Source organism: Sphaerodactylus townsendi, unplaced genomic scaffold (genome assembly GCF_021028975.2).
Source record: "Sphaerodactylus townsendi isolate TG3544 unplaced genomic scaffold, MPM_Stown_v2.3 scaffold_18, whole genome shotgun sequence".
NCBI classification, from domain to species: Eukaryota; Metazoa; Chordata; class Lepidosauria; order Squamata; family Sphaerodactylidae; genus Sphaerodactylus; species Sphaerodactylus townsendi.
This window is the reverse complement of record NW_025950341.1, coordinates 3734998-3755738: the sequence shown is the minus strand read 5'-3', so window position 1 is coordinate 3755738 and position 20741 is coordinate 3734998. Positions and strand designations below refer to the sequence as shown.

Here is a 20741-nt window from a genome sequence, read left to right as displayed (position 1 = left end):
TCCTCCATATGAAGTTTGCTAGGTGACCTTGGACTAGTCAAAGTTCTCAAAGAATTCTCTCAGCCCCACCTACCTCATAAGGGGACAGAAAGGGAAAGGAGTTCATAATCCCCTTTGAGTTTCCTTATAGGAGAGAAAGGGGGTATCAATCCAAACTTTTCTTCTTCTCTGCAATACAACCAGTAACAACAAACACATGAAGGTGGCTTGTACTGATCAAAACAATTGACCAGTGCTGTCTCCTCTGACTGTAGCTCTCCAGGTTCTCAGGAACAGGTCTTTCCCCATACCTGCTATCTGATCTTTTTACCTGGAAATGCTAGGAACTGAACCTGGAAATTTCAGCATGCAAAGCAGATGCCCTACCACTGAGCAATGCTCCATATTACAGTATTACCATTTAAAGGCTCAGGTCTACTGGCAGGCCTACAGATGATTCCAGGTGTGCATTTATGCCTGAGCAACATGTAGCATTTAGCTTTGTCCAGCACTCTAATATCTTCCTGAAGCATCTGCCTTCTCCCTTCTTCATGCTTTCTCTTGGCTTTGACTCTGATGAGTGCAAGACTATGTCTTGGCCCGTTCTTTTTGCCTGGTGCCTGAAACCTCTGGCCATTGATTCATGGACTCTCTGGAAACACAAGGCCCTGATCCTGCAGCTACTCATTTTGGATCAGCTTTGACTGCTCAGGTCAAAGCATTATTTACAGAAAAGCCTGATGTAGAAACAATTCAGGAAACCCATCTTTGTGTTAATTGGATTTAGCATAAAACATAGACCAGACTTTATCCTCTTGAAGAAGACCATCAACTACAATGGGTCTCATGTAGGCAGGTATGTTTTAAATACAAAGGTGTGCTAATGCGCAAACTGGAAACCAGAAAGAGCACGTGTTTTCCACACATACCCTTCCCTCGCTTCTCCATGCTTCTTCCTTTCCCTGTTCGCCTTCTTCTGCTGTGACAACACCAATGAAATCTCACAGATGGGGATGGATTTGGCTGGTGCAGGAAGCTCACGGTGTCTAAGGGAGGGAATCCCCCTTCCTCCCTGCCCTAGCTGAGCCTTCTCTGGGATTGCGACAGCAGGTCTGTGTAGATTTTGGACCTCAGGAACCTGGGGTAAGAGTCTTTTTCCATGAGGCTGTGGATTTTCCCCTGGGCCTGGTCAAAGCAGGATGGTGACGGCTCTTGTATGTTCCTTCTTGTCACTTCCCGTGTCTGGAAGTCTATATTCACCTGATAAAGGAACAAGAAACTGGTTTTAGGTGATGGTTGGTTTCATATAGTATTTTGGGTACATTGTCCAATTCAGATGCGATTCACATTTGCAGGCAAGCAACCCTGAAAGCAATGATCTCTGCCAACTTCCCAAGCCTCTCTGAAAGCACATGATTATGTGGGAAGAACCACACCAATGCAACTGTGATAGAAATGTGGTTCTTTCCTGTGGTCCTGCCCACCCACATGGTTCCTACATTCCAGCATTACCACAGCCGTGTATCAGGACTATCAGAGAGCTCTGAAGACAGCTTTGATGCTGCTGATTTCCTATACCCAAAAGCAACTCTCTGGGCATGGTTAGTGAGGAAGCAGTAACTAAAAAGCAGCTCCCATGCTTGTGAGTGATTATGAACCTTCCCCATATTGGTGCTGGAAAGTCTTAGCCAACTTACAACAGCTCCCATAGGGTTTTCAAGGCAAGAGACAACATAAGTTGTTTTGCCATTGATGTCTCTGTGGAGCAACCCTGGACTTCGCTGGTGGTCTCCCATCCAAATACTAAACAGGATGGACCCTGCTCAGTTTCCAGGATCAAACAAAATTGGGCTAGCCTGGGCCATCCAGGTCACAGCAAAACCATTATTACACCTATAAGTCTGGAATTCCTATGTGCTCCCCCAAGGTGGAGCTGGAATTCCCAAATGGAAACTGCCTTGCATGACAGTACTGATTAAACATTAACCCAGGACATGTCAAGTCAAGTAGTATTTATTGTTTGAGCCATTGGCTATAACATCCAAAAATACATACAGTTAAAACCCAGGACATGTGATAGTTTGTACGGAAGCATTCCTATACCATTCTTATATCTTCAGAATATTGTGAAACATTGGCTATTCGCTATCAGAAGACTGCAAGTTCTCAGGCCCTTACCTGCAAAACTTTTTGCTCTGTGTGAGGAAGAAAAACTATCCCAGACAGTTCCCGTCTTGATTACAGCATAATGTGCTGCAGTTGTATTACTGCTGCTTTCGACAGGGAACACTCTGTGCTATGACTATATGCTCCTATCATCTTTAGTGACATAATCACTCATACACATTACAAATTGAACTTAAAGGTGTGTAAGGACCATTTCACAAAAATCAGACAGCCTTCCTTTCCCAGCTTTTCCAGCAGGCTTTCAGGGATCCCTGATAAGCCCGGGAAGCTCAAATGCCCTAAATAAGGAAGAACTATGATGGGATTTTGCAAGTGCCTGTCACAACTCAGTTATAAAAGGGTTAACTGTTCATATGTAAACAAGTTGCTGATGTCACTGTTTATGACCTGATCTATTGATTAGCTATTGGTCAGTCAGACAGCCATTGCTTACATGCTAGTGAGCATGTACATCTGAAGTTATAAAGTCAACTCTGTTTCTTTGTTTGAGCAGATGCGCCACTAGCACCACCACCAACACAACCACAAGCACGAGACAGCAGACGGGTACCAAGATGTAACCAAATGTACAGTAATGTAGATAGATGTGTAACAGCAAAGAAAGGATTTCTTATTTTATCTCCATGTAACCCTCCGTTTATAGTTAGTAAACTCATATATAAAAAGCAACTGAGAATACACACACACGCACACACACACACGCACACACGCACACACACACACGCACACACACACACGCACGCACACACCCAACAAAGGTTATTGTTGGCCCAGAATGGCTTTTTGCTGTGGAGAAGGGATTCTTAGAACAGTCAGTTGCTGAGTTGAAAGAGAGTTTTCGCTATTTGGCTGTGTGAATTTTTACAAGTGCTGTTTGGCTGGGACAACATAAAATGGACGAAACAATGGGTGTGAACTCCAACAACAAGCCATGGCAAAAAGGCTGGGTTAAGGTTTTTCCTGGGTTCCTTGAAACCGGTATTTTTGCATTTAAATGCAAACCTGGAGAACACTCAGGTTCACTAGCTGAGGATAATTTAATGTCTGCTTGATGTGGAATCTCATACACACAATGCCAAAGAAGGGGAAATTTTGTTTAATTCGTTAAACCTCATAAAACTGGAGCTGCCAGGGAAGGCAGGTTCTAGATCTGGGACTTGGAGAGGCTGGAGAAGGAATGCAATTTGAAGGATGAGCCAAATAGTAGGAAAGTGCTTTCTTTGTGACAGATGTGGGAGGGATGAGGGGTATATAAGAGCAAGAATGAGCCCTGCCCCCTTCTCTTTTTGACCATTGGAGAGGGAGACAGATGCAGAGCAGCAAGAAGGAGAATTCAAAGGTTCCTCAGAAATGGATGAGGAGGGGGGTATCCCCTAATTGGACCATCGTCCAAACACATCCCAGTGCATCATTTCTTTTTTATTATATCTCTGGGCATGGGCTTTTGGAGCTGGGGGGCTGGGGAAATGGTGATCAACAGAGACAGCCTAAATGTTGTTGAGTTCCTGGTTCCTCTCCACTTTGTTGTTTCCATGATCAATCCTGCCAAAATAAACACACCACTCATCCGCTAACCTCTCGTGGTGCTTGCACATCGATGAATTCCTCAAAAATCCTCTGGGCTTTGGAAGCCAGTTTAGCAGTTGAGCGTGTCTTTTTAAACTCCTCACAGGCCAGCCAGAATTCCAGATTTTCCTCACTAAATTCCGTCTTCAGGAAGGCCCGAAATGCAGCCACTCCATCTGAAAAGAGAATACAGTTTGTTCAATTATGACATTTTAAGCCTGCCTTTCTCCCTATCAGGGACTCAAGAAGAGTTATAACATTACTTAAAACAAAACAATTAGCTCACTGTACCACAGTACATTCCAACACTCCAGAATTCCAGTTACAATGCCAAATTGACAACGTTTCATTAAAAGCTATGCTGAAACAACAAGGCCTTGCACAGCTTACAAAGAATTGAGGAAGTGTGGGGCTTCCTGATGACTCAGGAAAGTCATTCAACAAACTGTGGGTTGCTCTGGGTCCAGATAATAGTTGTCTTTGGATGCCTACAAGATGGCATTGTCAGTAAGGTCTGATCCACATAGTGGAGCTGCCACTGAGGAACATTTCTGCAGAGGAAGCAGTTCTGCAGATATGTATGCCTAGGTCATGAAAGGCCTAAAAGGTAATAACTAGCACCTTGAATTAAACTTGGAAACTGACAGATAGCCAGTGAAGAGTTGCCAGAATTATGTGTATTATGCAAACTGTGTCTAAAACCAACAGATAACTGAATGGCTGCATTTTGCACCAGCTGAAGTTTGTGAACTGACTTCAAGGATAGCCTCAGGTAGTGAATGAAACTGTGGACCAGCTCACAGAATACTGTGTCCTAAATCAAGATGGCCCAAATCAGCCGAGTCCAATTAGGAGTACAACTTGTGGGTTAACTGAAAATTACAAAGGCACTTCTTGCCACTGAGTTCATCCGCTTCTCTATCAATAACACAGAGTCCAGTGTTGCTTATTCCAGCCTTCTACTGAATCAGCCAAGTTCAACTGTGCCCCACTGAATATGGGGAGTTTAACAGCCTCTAACATCTCAGCATTGACTCCATCTTGTCTGGATTCAGCTTCTCCCTCAACTGACCTCAGCTAACAGATGTTAGCCCAGAGACAGTACCTTTGGGGGGCTAAGAACAGAGATGTACTGGGTGTCATCAACGTAGTGACAACACCCAGTTCCATAGCTACTGATGATCATTCTGGAGATTACAAGGAATCAAAGATAATGGTGAGCCTGAGGAACTGCACAAAACAACTTCCATACTGCTGATCCCATGTCACAAAAAGTGATCTTCTGGACATGGTCAATGAAGAATGATTTTACTCATTCCTACTTCTGTTTCTAAAAGATGGCATGATCAGTTCATTTCAGAGGATGCCAACTGGTCTGACAGAAGCATAATTTTTATCCATTTACAAATTGAGATCCGTTAGGGCAATCAAAGCTATCTCTCTCATATAGCTAGGCTTGAAACTGAATTGAAAAGGATCAAGGGCACTTGAAAAATCCAGGTAATCTTAGAGTCACTCTGCACCACTATCTCAATCATCCTACCCTAATTTCAGACTGGTCTGCAGTTAGCTACATCATTCTTATCCACGGAAGGTTTATTTATCAATCAGTGTATGCCCATCTCCTAGAATACATGGGGGGAGGGGATATCTTGTGCCACAAGGCTAGCTGTTAATGATACACATCACAGGTTGTCCTAACTTCCTCAGCCAAGATTTTATCAGCTGAGTCACCAAGGGACAAGGCTTTTACAGCTCATGGGATTCTGTCAGTGCTGCTAAGGGAAACAGTCTGAAGTTATTCATTAAAGGTCCAGATGGTACAGCAGAAACTTCTATCTATCTGATCTCCACAACTGGAATCCAAGTCCAGTTGAAGGTGGAAATCATCTTCTTTTTGGGCATTTCTTTCTCCAATCACTGCTACTAGTGAAAAACATTTTTTGCAGTATTTTACTTTTCAATATTATATTGTACCCACATTTTTTTAAAAAATAATAGCATATTTAATTTTAAAAACCATGCCTAATGTGTGCCTATTCTGGAAAGGAAATCTTGTCTAGTAGTGATGTGCATTGTTATTTTAATTCTGTACTGGAAAGTTCAGAAGGGCATTATCATTGTTGTTTTAGCTAAATTCTGAGAGTATTGTTACAGTTTGGGGAAACTGATATTTAATGAAAACTATAATTATGCCCTTCCTGACTTTCCCATACAAAACACTGATTTTGTGCCTTTCCCTAAAAGGCAGCAAAAGTGGAGAGAGAGACACTGTGACATATCTGCCCTTGAAATGACAGAGCTATTTTTTTCAAAAAGGGTAAACCTGGCCCCCGGAAATTAGAAGGCAGGCACGACTCATAGTTTACTATGTAATAGGTATTAGCAAACTGTGGTTTGCCTGAATTGGGAAGCAAGTGGCTGGATGAGGAGGAGGGAACAGGTTGGCAAAAGTCTCATTCCTATCTTCCAAGAAGTTCAGAAATAGCACATATGAACCAACCGAGCGGCTTCTAGATCAGCACAGGAGAAGGTATGTTATGCTCATGCATTTGTATAATATATTGGCAAACCAGTGTATATAATCCACGAAGACAAGAAGGAACTGGATTTTGATGTGATGAGAAGATCACATAGTTCATTCAGTCCATAAAATACAGACTAATGCAGCTTCATTTTGTTTTGGGGCTGTGCCTGAAAGGAAAAGGTGATTTACCCCTTCAGCCCCCACTCAGTTCTGCAGTTTGAAGCTGGCTGTTCTTCTCCATTGTTAACGTTTCAAAGGAGAAAAGTTGTGTCCTTTGAAGACACACATTTCCCACTTAAAAATGACTTGAAGAGTTGAACCTCCTCTCTCTTCTCAACATGAGCTTGAGGCAAACTGAGGCTACATAAGCCTACAACTTGCTTCTTGTTTGCTGGACTGAGATGTGTGATTTTCATCTTGTCTGTCCAGTATCTACAGATGTCAGGCAGGGCCCCACATAATGACCCAAATCTTTGCAGGTGGTCCCAAATCAAACTTCAACCCAGAACTCAGCAACAGAAAATACTGCCAGAGAACCAGCTACATTCTTTGGTCTTCACTTGATCCCACAGATAATGATTGACTTGCCTCCTGGGAATTTTTGTTTTGAAATAATTGGAAGTGGTTTTTCATCATGTGTCTACTGATCATCCTGTTCCCTCCTCTTTTGGTGCTTTCCAGCATCCTTTCTACTTGTGCCGGGTTTTCCGAAAACAGAACGCTTGCCAGGAGACGTGAGGAGATGAGCAGAGAGCCTAATGAAAGAAGGGCACTTTCTCATGATTGATACTCTGAGAAAGACCTCTGCTTCCCCTTTGCCCCCAAAAGTCTCCTGGAAGAGTCAGAAGGAAGGCTCAGCAGCTGGAAGCCCAAGATCCTTCTTTGACTTCTGCCTAGCCTCCTGGTGCTCTATATATCAGTGAATGCATAAAGGAAATAAATGGTGGATACAGGATTGCTTTGGAAAGCTTGTGGCTTTCTTTTCTACTGTGCTTCCAATTCATCTCCTTCCCAGACCCCCTACCGACATATATTTTTTAAAAATTCCCTTCACAGAAACTGAAGCAAGCCATTGCAGCAGACAAAACACATCACTATCTCTCTCCTTCTGTGATGTCTATTAATACAAACATAGATGACCTGATGCTGCTATGCTGCGAATTTCTCTACCCTGCAAGCAGGCTTGGAGAAATGTCTTGTCCAGAGATGGAGCGAGGGGAAATTGAGCCAGGAGCGTGCACACGCCCCACGCCCCTGCTGCAGTGTTGCCTGCCCCCACCCTGGAATGCCCCGCCACACCCCTGCGACGGCCTGGCTCGGCCATGCCTCTGTCACTGCTCCGCCCAGGGCATTGTGCCCCACCCTATCCCGTGGGTGCTACGCCACTGGTCCTTTAGTAGAGGCTCAAAATGTGTGGAAATGGGCAGCTGATCCTTTTTATGGCATGGAGATCTGGTTTAACCTCCGTTAAAGGGACAGGACATTTTTTCTTCAGGCATTTGGCAACCCCACCTGCAAGTGGCAGTCAGTGAAGTGGAGGAAAGGTGAGGGAATTTAGCAGGCAGGGAAGAGCATCTTTATCTTCCCTTTCCTCAAGTTATTTTCACAGTCTCAAACTGCTGGTGTATTCAGATGTAGCCATGATCTAAGTAATGCTATTTTCACAACAGAATCATGAGTGGCTCTATGGGACAGTTTGAAGATAAGAAGACAACATGGTGCAAGACTGAAACTGCCTTTCTTCGCAGACTGTAGTCATAAGTAGAAAAGGACCAGGTGCTTCTTAGAAGAGCAAAACACCCACCATAGCAACTGGTACAGAATCATTATGTTGTCACCTAACACACACAAGGATTTGTAATATGCAGATTCCATCCTCGTCACTTGAAAAAGCCAACTCCTCAAAAACGCTCAGCAAATACATTGGAGCTGGCCAGCCATGCGGTGGGGTGACATTACTTTTGACCTGCTTCAGAGGGCGGCCTTGGAAAAGCTTGAGGCAGATGGCTGTTTTTATGAGAGCAGAAAGTGGTTTGCGAGTGGCAGTACTTCCCATAATGTATGCCCACATTTCCCACTGTTGCCTCTGGTTGGCTTTGCAGGCTTTTGGAAATACACAGAAAAAAAATTCATCTTCACTGAAGACAAAATTAGAATGCCCGCACACCACAAGCAGCAATTTCCCTGTCAAACCTCCTCCAACTCTCAGGGAGATGGGGGGGGGGGATCTTCTGTCATCAGGCCAATATCGAGAATAAACATTACAGAGAATATATAGCTGTCACCAAAACAAGAGCCTGTTAGAAGTGTTTGTTGCCCAAATATTCATTTCCTCCTGGGGCTCTACTGCTGCTGGTTGAGTCGAAACCAAGACCCTAAAAGTGTGGCCACAGGAACTTGGCTTGACCCAATCAGTAGTTTCACAAGCACACTCATGCTACTGATATCTGGGAGGGAGCTGAATGCCAAGCATGGTACCCCACCAGTGGCTTGGGTAGCTCGGCCCCAGAACTGGTCCCTCATCCCTGCCCTCCTAAAGTGCAGAAACCTAAAACGTATGGCAACATTACATCGTCTTGCTTTCTTGCCAAGAAGTGGCCAATAAAGTGGAGAAAGGACAGGGAACCCTGCAAGGTGTTGTTACCACATCAATATTTTGGTCTACTAATTTTAACACGGAGAAAAGAAGAGTGGGCTTTCAGGGACTGTATCTCAATCTCGATAACAGATATGATGGGGGTAGGCATGTTTATTATTCACACCCATCTGCCCTATTCAACTATAACATTGTCACAAAGGGGTGTGTGTGAGTGCAACTCTAGCTAGAAGAAATCAGTATATTAATAAACGTATACTAATAAAGGTTCACAGCAATAACAGACTGAATTTCTTTCCAATTTACTTTATAATAATGTATTTTCATGTGGTTAAGTGCTTGCACTGCCACTCACACGATCAGGAGTTTGAGCCCCCTGTGGGACAGATATCCTGGCAGCTGGCTCATGGTCAACTCAGCCATCCATCCATTCCTTGGTCGGTAAGTGAGTACCTAGCACATAGCCAGGGGGTAAAGAATAGCCGGGGAAAGCAATGGCAAACTACCCCACAAAAACGGCTTGCCTATGAAATCACTGCTTGCAGTGGTACCCCAGGGTCGAACACGACTGAAAGGGAAACTTTACCTTTATTTTCACAGATAGGACATTTTGCAGCAATTGAGAGATTAGCTGAGTCACACGCAGTCAGGGATGAATTAGGAGAATGTTCACTGTTTGGAAATGTGATGAACTTTGAAAATACCATGAACCTCTGAAGACACATCAAAGCCAGATATATACTAGCAGCTGGCTAGGCTCATCTTGGGTTTTCAATAACTTACTAGAGACAATTTGTTCAATTGGAACTGTCTAAATATCTGATTAGAGGAGCTGTATGCTTGTTTGATTATTGTGACTAAGCTTTGATATGTGGATGCGCCTGACATAAAGTGATTACTTTTTTGAAGTCAGGATAAGCTTTTTGGATAGCTCTGTTGTTATCTGTGTAAATACATTATTATAAAATAAATTGGAAAGAAATTCAGTCTGTTTTGGCTGTTAGCCTTTATTAACGCAACATACTGATTTGTTCTACCATTCAGCTAAGGAAGTGTGCATGTGTCTAATTTTTGTATCAAAAGAAGTGTGTGTAAAGTGTCGTCAAGTCGCAGACGACTTATAGCAACCTAGTAGGGTTTTCAAGGCAAGAGATGAACCGAGGTGGTTTGCTATTGCCTTACTCTGCATAGCGACCCTAGAATTCCTTGGTGGCCTCCTATCCAAGGACTAGCCAGGAGCAACCCTGCTTAGCTTCTGAGATCTGACAAGATTAGGCTAAACTGGACCATCTAGGTCAGGGGAGGTACACATTAGAGGAGTTAAATTCTGCTTCCCTTTCTCTACACTCCACTGCTTCAGGCACCTTTTCTCCCAGGAGGGTTCCAACATTAGAAATGAGCCAAGTTGGAAAGAAAGGTGCTTTTAAAAAGCAATGACGTGCAGGAAAGGGGGGTGGGGTGGGAAGGAGAGAAGGTTCAGATCCCTTCAATGCATCCCCCTTTGGGTGCAAAAAGACAGACACCCTCAGCTCCCAATCTCCCAACTTCTATATTATCGAGACATTTCTAGGGCAACACTATGCAGATAATTCCAGAAAGGTAGCTGGGTTACTTTGTTGCAGGAAACACAGATGGGATTGTTTTGGCACCTTTAAAGCTAATAAAAGGTTTATTCCAGCACAAGCTTTTGTGGACTGGAGCTCATTTTGTCAAAAGCAAAAGTTGGCCTGTTTTTAAGATGCTCCTGTTTATTCTGTGCAGTTATTCCAGCCTAAGGAAGCTAAGCAGGGTCACCGCTAGTTAGCATTTGGATGGAAGACCACCAAGGAAGTCCAGGACTGATACACAGAGGCAGACAATGGCAAACCACCCCTGAATGTCTCTTACCTTGAAAACCCTAAGGGCTGTGACTTGACACTTTTCACCACCACCAGGGCTACTGAAATTAATGGGCTTACAGTTGTGCTAAATAGAACTGTGCTGTTTGTCAGTCGGGATCAAAGCCAGATTGGCCTTCTAAATAACCACTGCTTAAAACCAAGACAGGTATTTGACATTTCAATGACACTGGTGCAGTTTAGATTGCATATTTTGGCAGCCACACAAAACTTATGCAATTCCAGCTTCCCAAGGGACTGGGGATGGGGGGAGAAAGTGAATTTCCAGCATTATCTTGTGGGAAGATGCTCACTGTTTACAGTAATGAATGAAGGGGATAGACAGAAGGGCACAGAGGTCTCTCACACACACATGCAAGAATGAAAGTGGGAAGTTTGGAGGCAGGCTAAAAAGATCTTCCCAAAGTTAGCACAAGAAAGCTGGGGTTTTTCCTCTGTGTCTGACAGCGGCTAAGGACAAACAGTCCCGCCAGGCACTGAACAACTGATGAGCCACTTGCCCAACCCAGCAAGAGGTATAGTTCAAGAGATGCCACTGCTTCATGTCTCTTCCAGCATCCTGTCAAACAGAATCTTCATCTGTCTAGCCAGTCCATCTCTCCTGGGCATGAAATATGCAAGGAGAGTGAACCCTTCCTGTCCTCCCGTGGTTACATCTCTCCGTGTGTCTCTTTCTCTCCCCCAGACAGAACTGTACAGCCCAATGCTCTGCCTGTCTACTCAGAAGCAAGTCCCATTTTGTTTAGTGAGGAATACTGCCATTTAAGAATGCTCAGGATTGTGGCCTTCATCTCCCAGAAGCTATCTTCCTTCCTTCATAAATACCAAGCCACAGAAAGTGTAAGAAGAGGAGTGTTGGGTCTTTTCCTTGCTTTTCTCTCCTGTAAGGAGTCTCAAAGTGACTTAAAAACTCTTTCCCTTCCTTTCCCCACAACAGACACCTGGCACAGGTGTCAAACTCACGCCCTGTGGCAATCCCCCCCTCGCCCGGGCCCTTTGGGCAGTGTGTCCTTCCCTCCTCCCTAACCTGGGGATTGGTCTCCCCAGACGATGACTTTCCCAATTGGCCCAAGGGCCAAGAAACCACCGCGCCCACAAAGCACTGGGTGTACGGGCAGCCCTCGCCCACACCACCCTCCTCCTAGCAGGCCTCCTTGCCTCCCTTCCCCTGTCTGGCTTGAGCTTTCACACCCTCCCTCCCTCCCTCCCTTGTTGCTTCACAAGGAGAGGAGTTTCCAGGGCCTTGTCTCTCCCCTGTGGCCTCGCAGGGAGAGGTGTTTACAGCTTGTGTGAACGACTCCCACCCTGTTACTGCACAAGGTGAGGACCAGCTTGAACTGGGGTCTAGGTTCTCAAAGGAGGTTTGGGCTTCAGGGTCCTCTTCCCACTTCCCACCATTTAGCTGTCCCTTTCCCTTGTCTCTTCACACCACCACCCACATTTTCTGCTGCTGCGGTAGCTCCAGACTCGCCCTTTCCCACTTCCTTACATACCTTCTGCCCTCTCATTCCTCTCCCTCGTCCCAGCTGCTTCTTCAGCCCATCTTCTCCAGCCGCCTCAGCTGTGGGCGGGCGGGCCCTGCCTGGTCTGAGCTGCTTCTTCAGCCCATCTTCTACAGCTGCCTCAGCTGTGGGCTTGCTGGGCCTAAGCCTCCTCTCTTCCCTGCCTTCCCCTTTGAACAAGGCCTCTGAGGCCTCTAAGGCCTTCACCCTCCCTGCAAGAGGCTCCTCTGCAGCCTTCCCATCTCCCGCAGTGCCAGCTGGTGCAGGACTCAGTGGGGTAAGTCTGGGCACTGCAGCCGAGCCTGGACATGCCCCATCATGCTGGCAGGGGATGATGGGAGCTGTAGTCCATAACATCTGGAGGGGTGCGAGTTTGACACCTATCCGGGTAGGTGGGGCTGAGAGAGTTCTGAGAGCATTGTGCAGGAGCAGGGAACAAACCCAGTTCTCCAGATTAGAGTTCCACTGCTCTTAACCTCACATACATGTTCACTTCCTGACAGCTGTTTATGAGAAACAAAGCAATAATTTTCTTTCCAGGTTCTTGTATAGGTTTATAGGTCATGATAAGCAGCAGGCTTTTTCTTTAATGGCTAATTCAGCTATCTAATAACAAAAAGGGTGGGGGGTGGGGGGTGATTGCGGAAGATCTTGCTCCCAGTGAGCCAGCTGACTAAGTTTGTTCTCCTTTTCGGGCAGGTAGTATAAAGCTTAGACATGATCTGAAGAGTAAGCTGAATAGCAAAGGAGCAAGGGCTCTTGGTTCTTAGCCCATAGCTTGCAGACTGTACCTCTGGATAAACCAGCAATTGATTCTCAACCCACGCAAGTCTTCCTGTATTGTAGGTCATTTTCAGTCCCCTCAGGGAAAAAAATGGGATCTCATAAATAAATAATTAAAACCAGTGGATTCTTCATTCGTGGGACTGTGACTAGCCTACACCAATCTAGCAACCTTTAAGCGTGATTTTGCGCTTTGATGGCTTTTGCCATTGGACTTTTGAGCTACTTTATCTTCATTCCTTGATGACACCAAGAAGTCTTCTTTGGGGTGACTAGGCTTGCAGTTCGGAGGACAGAAGAGCTCTTGTTCCCTTTGCCCCCACCATGACTTTTCAAATGCTGAAACAGTTAAGGGGTGTGGCCATTTCAGCACTTGAAAAGGTGTGGGGCAGGAGAACAAGAACGTCAATGGTGGTAGCATCCCTATGGCAGGCATGAGAAGAAGAGTTGGTTTTATAGCCTGTTTTACTCTTAAGAACATAAGAACAAGCCTGCTGGATCAGACCAGAGTCCATCTAGTCCAGGACTCTGCTACTCGCAGTGGCCCACCAGGTGCCTTTGGGAGCTCACATCCAGGATGTGAAAGCAACGGCCTGCTGCTGCTGCTGCTCCTGAGCACGTGGCCTGCTAAGGCATTTGCCATCTCCGATCAAGGAGGAACTGTGAGGAGAGGCACCCCACCCCCACCCCACAACAGGCACCTTGTGGAATAAGTGGGGCTGAGAAAGTTCTGAGAGAACTGTGACTAGCCCAAGCTCAAGATCACCTAGTAGGCTTCATGTGGAGGAACAGAGTATCGAATCCAACTCTCCAGATTAGAGTCTGCCACTCTTAACCACTACACCATCCTGGAACTATACCATTATGTCTAATTTGACCCCTGGTCTTGATAATCGATATTCTTCATATCCTGCAAGGCCCCCCTGTACCATGCAACGCTAACCCACCACTTTCTATCATCAAATTTTCTTTTAAAAATACATGATATTTAAAATGTGCATGCTCCAATGCAGGAGAGTCGGTGTGCATGGTTGATAAATTCTTTTTTGCTTTTTTGTTTTTTAAGAAAATGTGATGATAAAGTGGTAAGTTAGTGCTGCAATGCAGGAGAAAGCCCTAATGTACATAGCACATGGTTATTTCTCCCACAGCAAGGTTCCACCTACTCTTTTGTTAAGGAGTGTCATTAGAGAAACAACACCGACTGCTAGCTAAAAAGCACTGCGACTTAAGAAAAATCATAGCTACAAAGTATATTAAGTAACAGCAGAAATCATGAATATCCTAATGGGATACATCATTAGAACAGGATAATGTTTGTAAGAACTGTGCTGGGATAATTGATCGATTCTAAGTGGCAGAAAGAAGGCTGATTATATGGTGTGGGAGATTTATAGAAAAGTTTATATGGAAATTACAGATTGTGGGTTTTTCCCCACTCTTAAAATTATATTGTTTAGCAACTGAGATGAATGGCTTTTTATGCCAGAATAGTGCTGTGGGTGGAGATTTGCAAATCTAGAATTCCCAGTTTTCATTTATTTTAATTAACTTGTTAGATGGCTTTGAGAATATCAGCGCTCGCTGCTGAATCTGGGATCTCAGGAGAATTAGAGATTGGGGGAATGGCAAACTTAATCAGCTGTCTATTTTTGTCAGTCCCTTCAGTGGCGGGTTCTTGCCTTTGCAATGCCCTTCCCTTGGACTAAGGTTGCCATGCCTGTACCCAGCAGGAATTTGCCCACTAATTCATTTGCTTGTCTACCCAGAAGTGAAGTCACTAGGTTCAGATGCAGGTCCCACCCCACCTCCCTTTCTTCCACTGAAACAATCATAAGACCTGACAATTTTACTTTTTGTAGAAGAAGAAAAAGAGTTTTGAATTTATATCCCCCCTTTCTCTCCTGCAGGAGACTCAAGGGGGCAAACACCCTGTGAGGTGGGTGGGGCTGAGAGAGCTCCGAGAAGCTGTGACTAGCCCAAGGTCACCCAGCTGGCATTTGTGGGAGTGCACAGGATAATCTGAATTCCCCAGATAAGTCTCCACAGCTCAGGCGGCAGAGCTGGGAATCAAACCCAGTTCCTCCAGATTAGATACATGAGCTCTTAAGCTCCTATGCCACTGCTGGAGGTAACCTTACTAATTTTTCAGTGCCACACCTGAATATTTCTTGTTACCCAGACCTTTAAAAGTGTGTGTGTGTGTGTTCCCCATCTTTTAAAGCTATTTTTGATCTGCTTCTAGCCTGATTGTTTTATTTACTATTACTACTTGTTTTATTACTTATTTTTATACTGCTGATGACTATTGTTTCTATTGTTTTGGATTGTTTTTGTCTGTTTTATTATTGATACTTATTATCTTCTGGTTTATATGATTTTATTTGATTATTTTTACCTTTTGAGCCACCAGAAGCAGACCTCTGGAAAAGTGGCAAATACATTTTCTAAATATGCACATTTGAATACTGTTATCCAGAAGAGAAGAATAGTTCTGGATTATTCACTCTGGGTATACACCCACTTTTTTCAGCCATAAGAAGTCTCCAAGGAGCTTTCAAAATCCTTCCCTTCCTTTACCCACAACAGATACCTTGTGAGGTAGGTGGGTCTGAGAGAGGTTTGAGAGAACTGTGACTAAGCCCAAGAAGACCCAGCAGATTTCATGTGTAGAAGGAAAGGAAACAAACTTGATTAATCAGATTAGAGTCCACCCTTCATGTGGAGGAGTGGGGAATCAAATCCAGACCCCCAGATTAGAATCCACCTGCTCTTAACCACTACACCAAGTTGGCATTCTTTTCTATAAAGGTTTTACATTGATATTATAGACTTGATTTAAACAAAGGCCCATATTAGATTCTCATGTCTAGATATCCATAATGTAAAATGCAGTATACTGTCTGACTGTCAAATTCCACTGCTGCCTGAGATATATGCAAAGCAGCTAACTGACATCAGCCACTCATATATTGCTTAGGAAAGAAGGCAAATAATGTATCGCATGAGAAATATGCATCTACTCACATTTATGGGACAGCAGAACATCAAAGGAATCTGCCCATCTTGTAGTTTCTTCTGTCGATAACCTTCTGTGAGAAATAAAAGGACAGTCAGGATGAACATGAAAAGAGGGAATTGGGAATAATGTTAGAATACCCAAAAGCTATTGTCAGAAAGCCCAGGAATCATTTGTGGGTGTGGGTGTACAATTTTGGAACTTTTTAAATTGTAAATTGTTGAATTGCAGAATAGATTACAGAATTGGTCTTCCACCTGTGGCTCTTGAACCAAATATGGCACAGGATACAACCAAATATGTTCTTTAAAAAGAAAATAAAACGTTTAAATTAAGGTATACTGGAGAGATGTGAGATGCTGGAAAGGAAGGCAGGATTGTATAGCCTGACTTCATCAGATGTTGGAAGCTAAGCAGCATCACTACTTGGATGGGAGATCACTGAGGAAGACTCTGGAGAAGAAGGCAATGGCAAACCACCTCTGCTTCTCAGTTGCCTTGAAGGCCCTTTGCTGGGGTCAACATAAGTTGGTTGTGACTTGATGACGCTTTAAACACACACACAAGTGAGAGGCTAGAATAACTAGTATGTGAAAGGAATGGAGGCAAAGAGGTTTATGGGACTTATTAATAGAAGAAAGGAAAATAACAGAGGTGGACAGCTGGCTGGAATCCAAACGCCAACCATTATTCGAGTACCCTGTGCAATCCCAAGGAGAGTTACTCCAGTCTCAGTCCATTAATCTCAATAGCCTTAAACTCTGCATAGTGCTGCACTGTAAAACAAACAGGCAGCATTACTTATGTATGATTTCATATTTTATGACTTATTATGAGATTTTTGTTTGTGCAACCTCCTAAGAAAAGAAGTGCTTGGGCTGTCGCAACTTTATGATAATTAACCAACATGTCCATTACCAGTAATGTAAAGCTGTATATTTTTGGTTATGCAGATAGGCTTCCTTACACTAACTATTCATCAATTGCTCAGAAATCTGACATCGTTTGGCTCTTTAATTAAACAAGATTGCTGAACCCTTTGCACTGGCCTGTCAGTGAACTGATAGAAACTCATAAAAAAGTTTTTATGGTTACAGCAAACTATGCAGGTTTTCAAGTTTTTATTTGATTTGGTTTGGGTTATTTTAATTGCCTATTGGCCCCATGGCCCATAGTGGTAAGCTACAGTACTACAGTCAAAACTCTGCTCATGACCTGAGTCTGATTTCAATGGAAGTCAGTTTCAGGTAGCCAGCTCAAAGTTGACTCAGTCTTCCATCCTTCCAAGGCTACTGGGTGATGAGGCGTAGCTGGGCCAAACTGGGCCTGGTGCACAGTGTGTTTTTTCCACCACCCCATGGCTCCCCACGGCCCCCCCCCACCGTGCCCCTTGTGAGCCCCAAGGTCTCCTGGGAACTGTAGTTCCTCAGACTGTTTTTGGGCCTGAACTGTAAATAGGCCGCTTTTTTCAGCCTGAAAAAGTACTAGGAAAAGAAAAGGAACTAAGGTAAATGTGGGAAGAGGTGGGGGAGCATTGCGGGGGGGTCGCAAGGAAAAGGGGGAGGGGCCGGGGCGATTTTCCACCCCCCAGGCATGCGCCCGGTGCACAACACACACCCTTTCCCTTTGCCGCTCCACCACTGACGGGGTGTAAAGTGTAGATGCCTGGGGAAGGCAACAGAAACCACCACATAAACATAATCTGCCTACTAAATGTTATAATGTGACATCACCCCATGAGTCAATAATGACCCAGTGCTTGCACAGAAGTCTACCTTTACCTTTATTTTAATTAGATAATGTCAAATAAATATTAAAAAATTATCAACAGTAAGGTAATAATAGTCACAAAATATATTAGAAAGTGTACACAAGCAATTAAAATCCATCTCACAGCCTGTTTAAATTTAGCTTAAAACCCTGGAGCCATTATAAACAATCATAAAAATAATAACAATAAATAATAGCCTGAGCAAAATGGAAATACTTCATGTCCTACCAGCCATGGATGTTTTATTGTTTGTTTTATAACATTGTTTTACATTGCTGTGACCCACCATGACTCCTGAGATGCTCAGGAGACAGTCAGGCTTATAATTGTTTTAAACGAATAAACAAACTTAGGAGTGATAAAGATTTAAAAATGCAACTTGTCAAAGGCAGTTTAATGAAAAAAATTCTCAGGCGTTCCAACCTATACTTGGGATTGATTCTCCAGCCAAGTTATCCAAAAGACTGATGGGACTCCCCAACAAAGGGAACACATGTACCCCTCGGGTTCAGAGTACTATCAGCCATTAGCAGCAGGTGGAGGATGACTGACATCCCTTCCTGGGATCGAGCCACCTCTAATCATGTCCAGAGCAAGCACCTACATTGTTACCCCTGAGGACCTCACTGGTGCGGGCTCAGGAGGTGATGGGTATATCTTGCATGAAGGTAACAAAATATTTTTAACCAGCCCTTCCCATTCTCCAAAGCGTAAACAGAGAGGATGGATGTCACCAGGAAGGAGAAGAGAGAAACTCTGAAAAGGAAGAAAGAAGGTTGCTTCTGTACTTACTTCAAAGCTCGGTTGGATTTGTCCGGAAGGATAGCTGTGAAGTCGCTGCATGAATCTGATTTGTGAGACAGACAACCTAGGCGGGTCCTCATCCCTCTATTTCTGCAGTCAGTCATGCAAGGTAGGGGAACAAATGGGAGAGAAAGAGAAGGGGTAACAAATTAACAACATGGTTTACAAACACAAGAAGCATACTGCTTGATCAGAACAAATGTCCACCTAATCCAGCTTCCTCTTACCTACATTTGCTAGCATGATGCCACCAAGAATGTTACAGAGCATGAAGTCCTCCCCTGTTCATAGCCTCCAGGATTTAGCATTCAGTATTAAGAGATGCCTGTGTACATGGAGGTTCCATTCAGCTCGGTGGCATGTGGCCCAGGAGCTAACCTGCCGCTGTGGTGCCACACCAGCCCCGTGCTCCCCTGGCCTCCCTCCTGGCTCCCTGGCTCTCATAAGGAAGGAAGGTGTGGGGAGCTGGGCCGGGGTGGGGGCTGGGAGGTGGTCATGCCCCTGGGCTCAGTTTAGCCCCGGTACGGCACTGTTATGAGGTATGCTGATTGGGATCTTTCCATTACCATTGGTTCATCTAATGTCCTGTTTACCAGTCACGACCAGGCAACCGATTTTTCAACAGACTGTTCGCAAACCTGTTTGTGGTGGTTTAGGATATTTCTCCCCTCCACCTGGGACATAATTTTTAAAGTTAAATCAGTCACATGCAAAGACTTAGGTAAGGAGGGGGTTCTCGGGTTCAACCCCCCATTACATGAAGCTCCGCCCCCCCGTTTGTGGGTTTTTTGTATTTTTTTACTGTTTTTTTTGTTTTTGGCCTTCAGGGGGCGCAGTTTTTAGGCTAGCAGCAACAAAATTTCAGGAATGTTTTGGGGAGACTCTCCTGATGATACCACCTAGGTTTGATGAAGTTTGGTTCAGGGGTCCAAAGTTATGAACTCCCAAAAGGGGTGCCCCATCCCCCATTGTTTCCAATGGAAGCTAATAGAAGATGGGGGCTACACCTTTGAGGGTCCATAACTTTGGACTCCCTGAACCAAACTTCACCAAACCTGGGTGGTATCATCAGGAGAGTCTTCAAAGATACCCTGGAAGTTTGGTGCTGTTAGCTAGCTTAACAATTGCACCCCTGACAGCAGGCACCCCCCCCCCAATTTCCCCAGATCCCCCCTTCGGCATGGATTTAAAGGTCCCCAGTTCAAACATTGAAAGTGATGGTGTTTCAGGATGGGGGAGAATCCACCCTAAAACAGCATCACTTTCAATGTTGTTTTAACTGGGGACCCCTTTAAGGTGGATTTAAAAGGAGAATCTGGGCTCTTAGTTTAAACACTATTGAAAGTGATACTGTTTGGGGATGGATTCCAGCATCACAGCGGCTGTCCATGGTGTGTGTGTGCGTGCGTGCGTGCGTGCGTGCGTGCACCGGGCTCCATTTTCCCCAGCTACGACTCTGCCCGGAGGGGAGGGCAGAAAGGACTGCTAGCTGCGGGCTAGGAGCCCAGCTAGTGGGGGTGGGGCAGGAGGGGCAGGGGAGTCTGCCGTCCCTGGCCTCAAAAAGCTGCTTTCATAAGCACTGAGGCTGGGGGCGGGGCTTGGGGAGGCGTGGCCCCACCCCCGAACCCCTCCATAAAAAATCTATACCTACGTCACTGCTCACATGTCAGTCATAAGTAAATGTTCTTAAAATCCTTTTGTTGAGTGCTCATCTTAATGATCTTTAGTTACATTAATGGTGTTTTCACATACGAAACGTTTTGCAAAAACCTGATGCAAACCTTTTCGGCAGGTGTTGGGAGTTGAGAGACCTGAGTGTGCTTATGAGGAGATAATATTCTCCCACCCGCTTTCCCACAGAATGCTAACAATCCTGGACTGATTTTTATGCAATCCTGCATCACTATGCCTAGAAATAAGTGGAAACCTCCTATCTTTTACATCTGTTCCCCACCACCGCTTCCATGGCCAGTAGTAAAAAAATGGGGGGGGGAGATAGATGGGGGTGTACAATCACACAATACCATTTTCAGAGAAAACCGGAAGTGACATTCTTATGTCAAGAGTGATGCTGCAAGAGTCCAGCCAGGACTCTAGGTTTAGTATATT

At 44.6% G+C, this 20741-nt stretch overlaps 1 protein-coding gene across 11 annotated transcripts in view; it reads right to left on the bottom strand.

The window, feature by feature from the left end:
- Window positions 1-310: 310 nt before the first annotated feature.
- RGS8 (regulator of G protein signaling 8) overlaps window positions 311-20741 on the bottom strand; it is a 61573-nt gene continuing 41142 nt past the window's right edge. For 6 of the 11 annotated variants that reach the window (XM_048482534.1, XM_048482540.1, XM_048482545.1 and 3 more), the window contains 4 exons: window positions 18621-18722; window positions 16066-16130; window positions 3742-3908; window positions 311-1239 (listed from right to left, as the gene is read on the bottom strand). In XM_048482534.1, coding sequence (XP_048338491.1) covers window positions 1057-1239; window positions 3742-3908; window positions 16066-16130; window positions 18621-18722 — 517 coding nt within the window. In that variant the 3' untranslated portion in view covers window positions 311-1056. Of the gene's footprint in view, window positions 1240-3741; window positions 3909-16065; window positions 16131-18620; window positions 18751-20741 lie in introns of all 11 variants that reach the window. The other 5 variants (XM_048482535.1, XM_048482536.1, XM_048482543.1 and 2 more) reach the window with 1 other exon arrangement.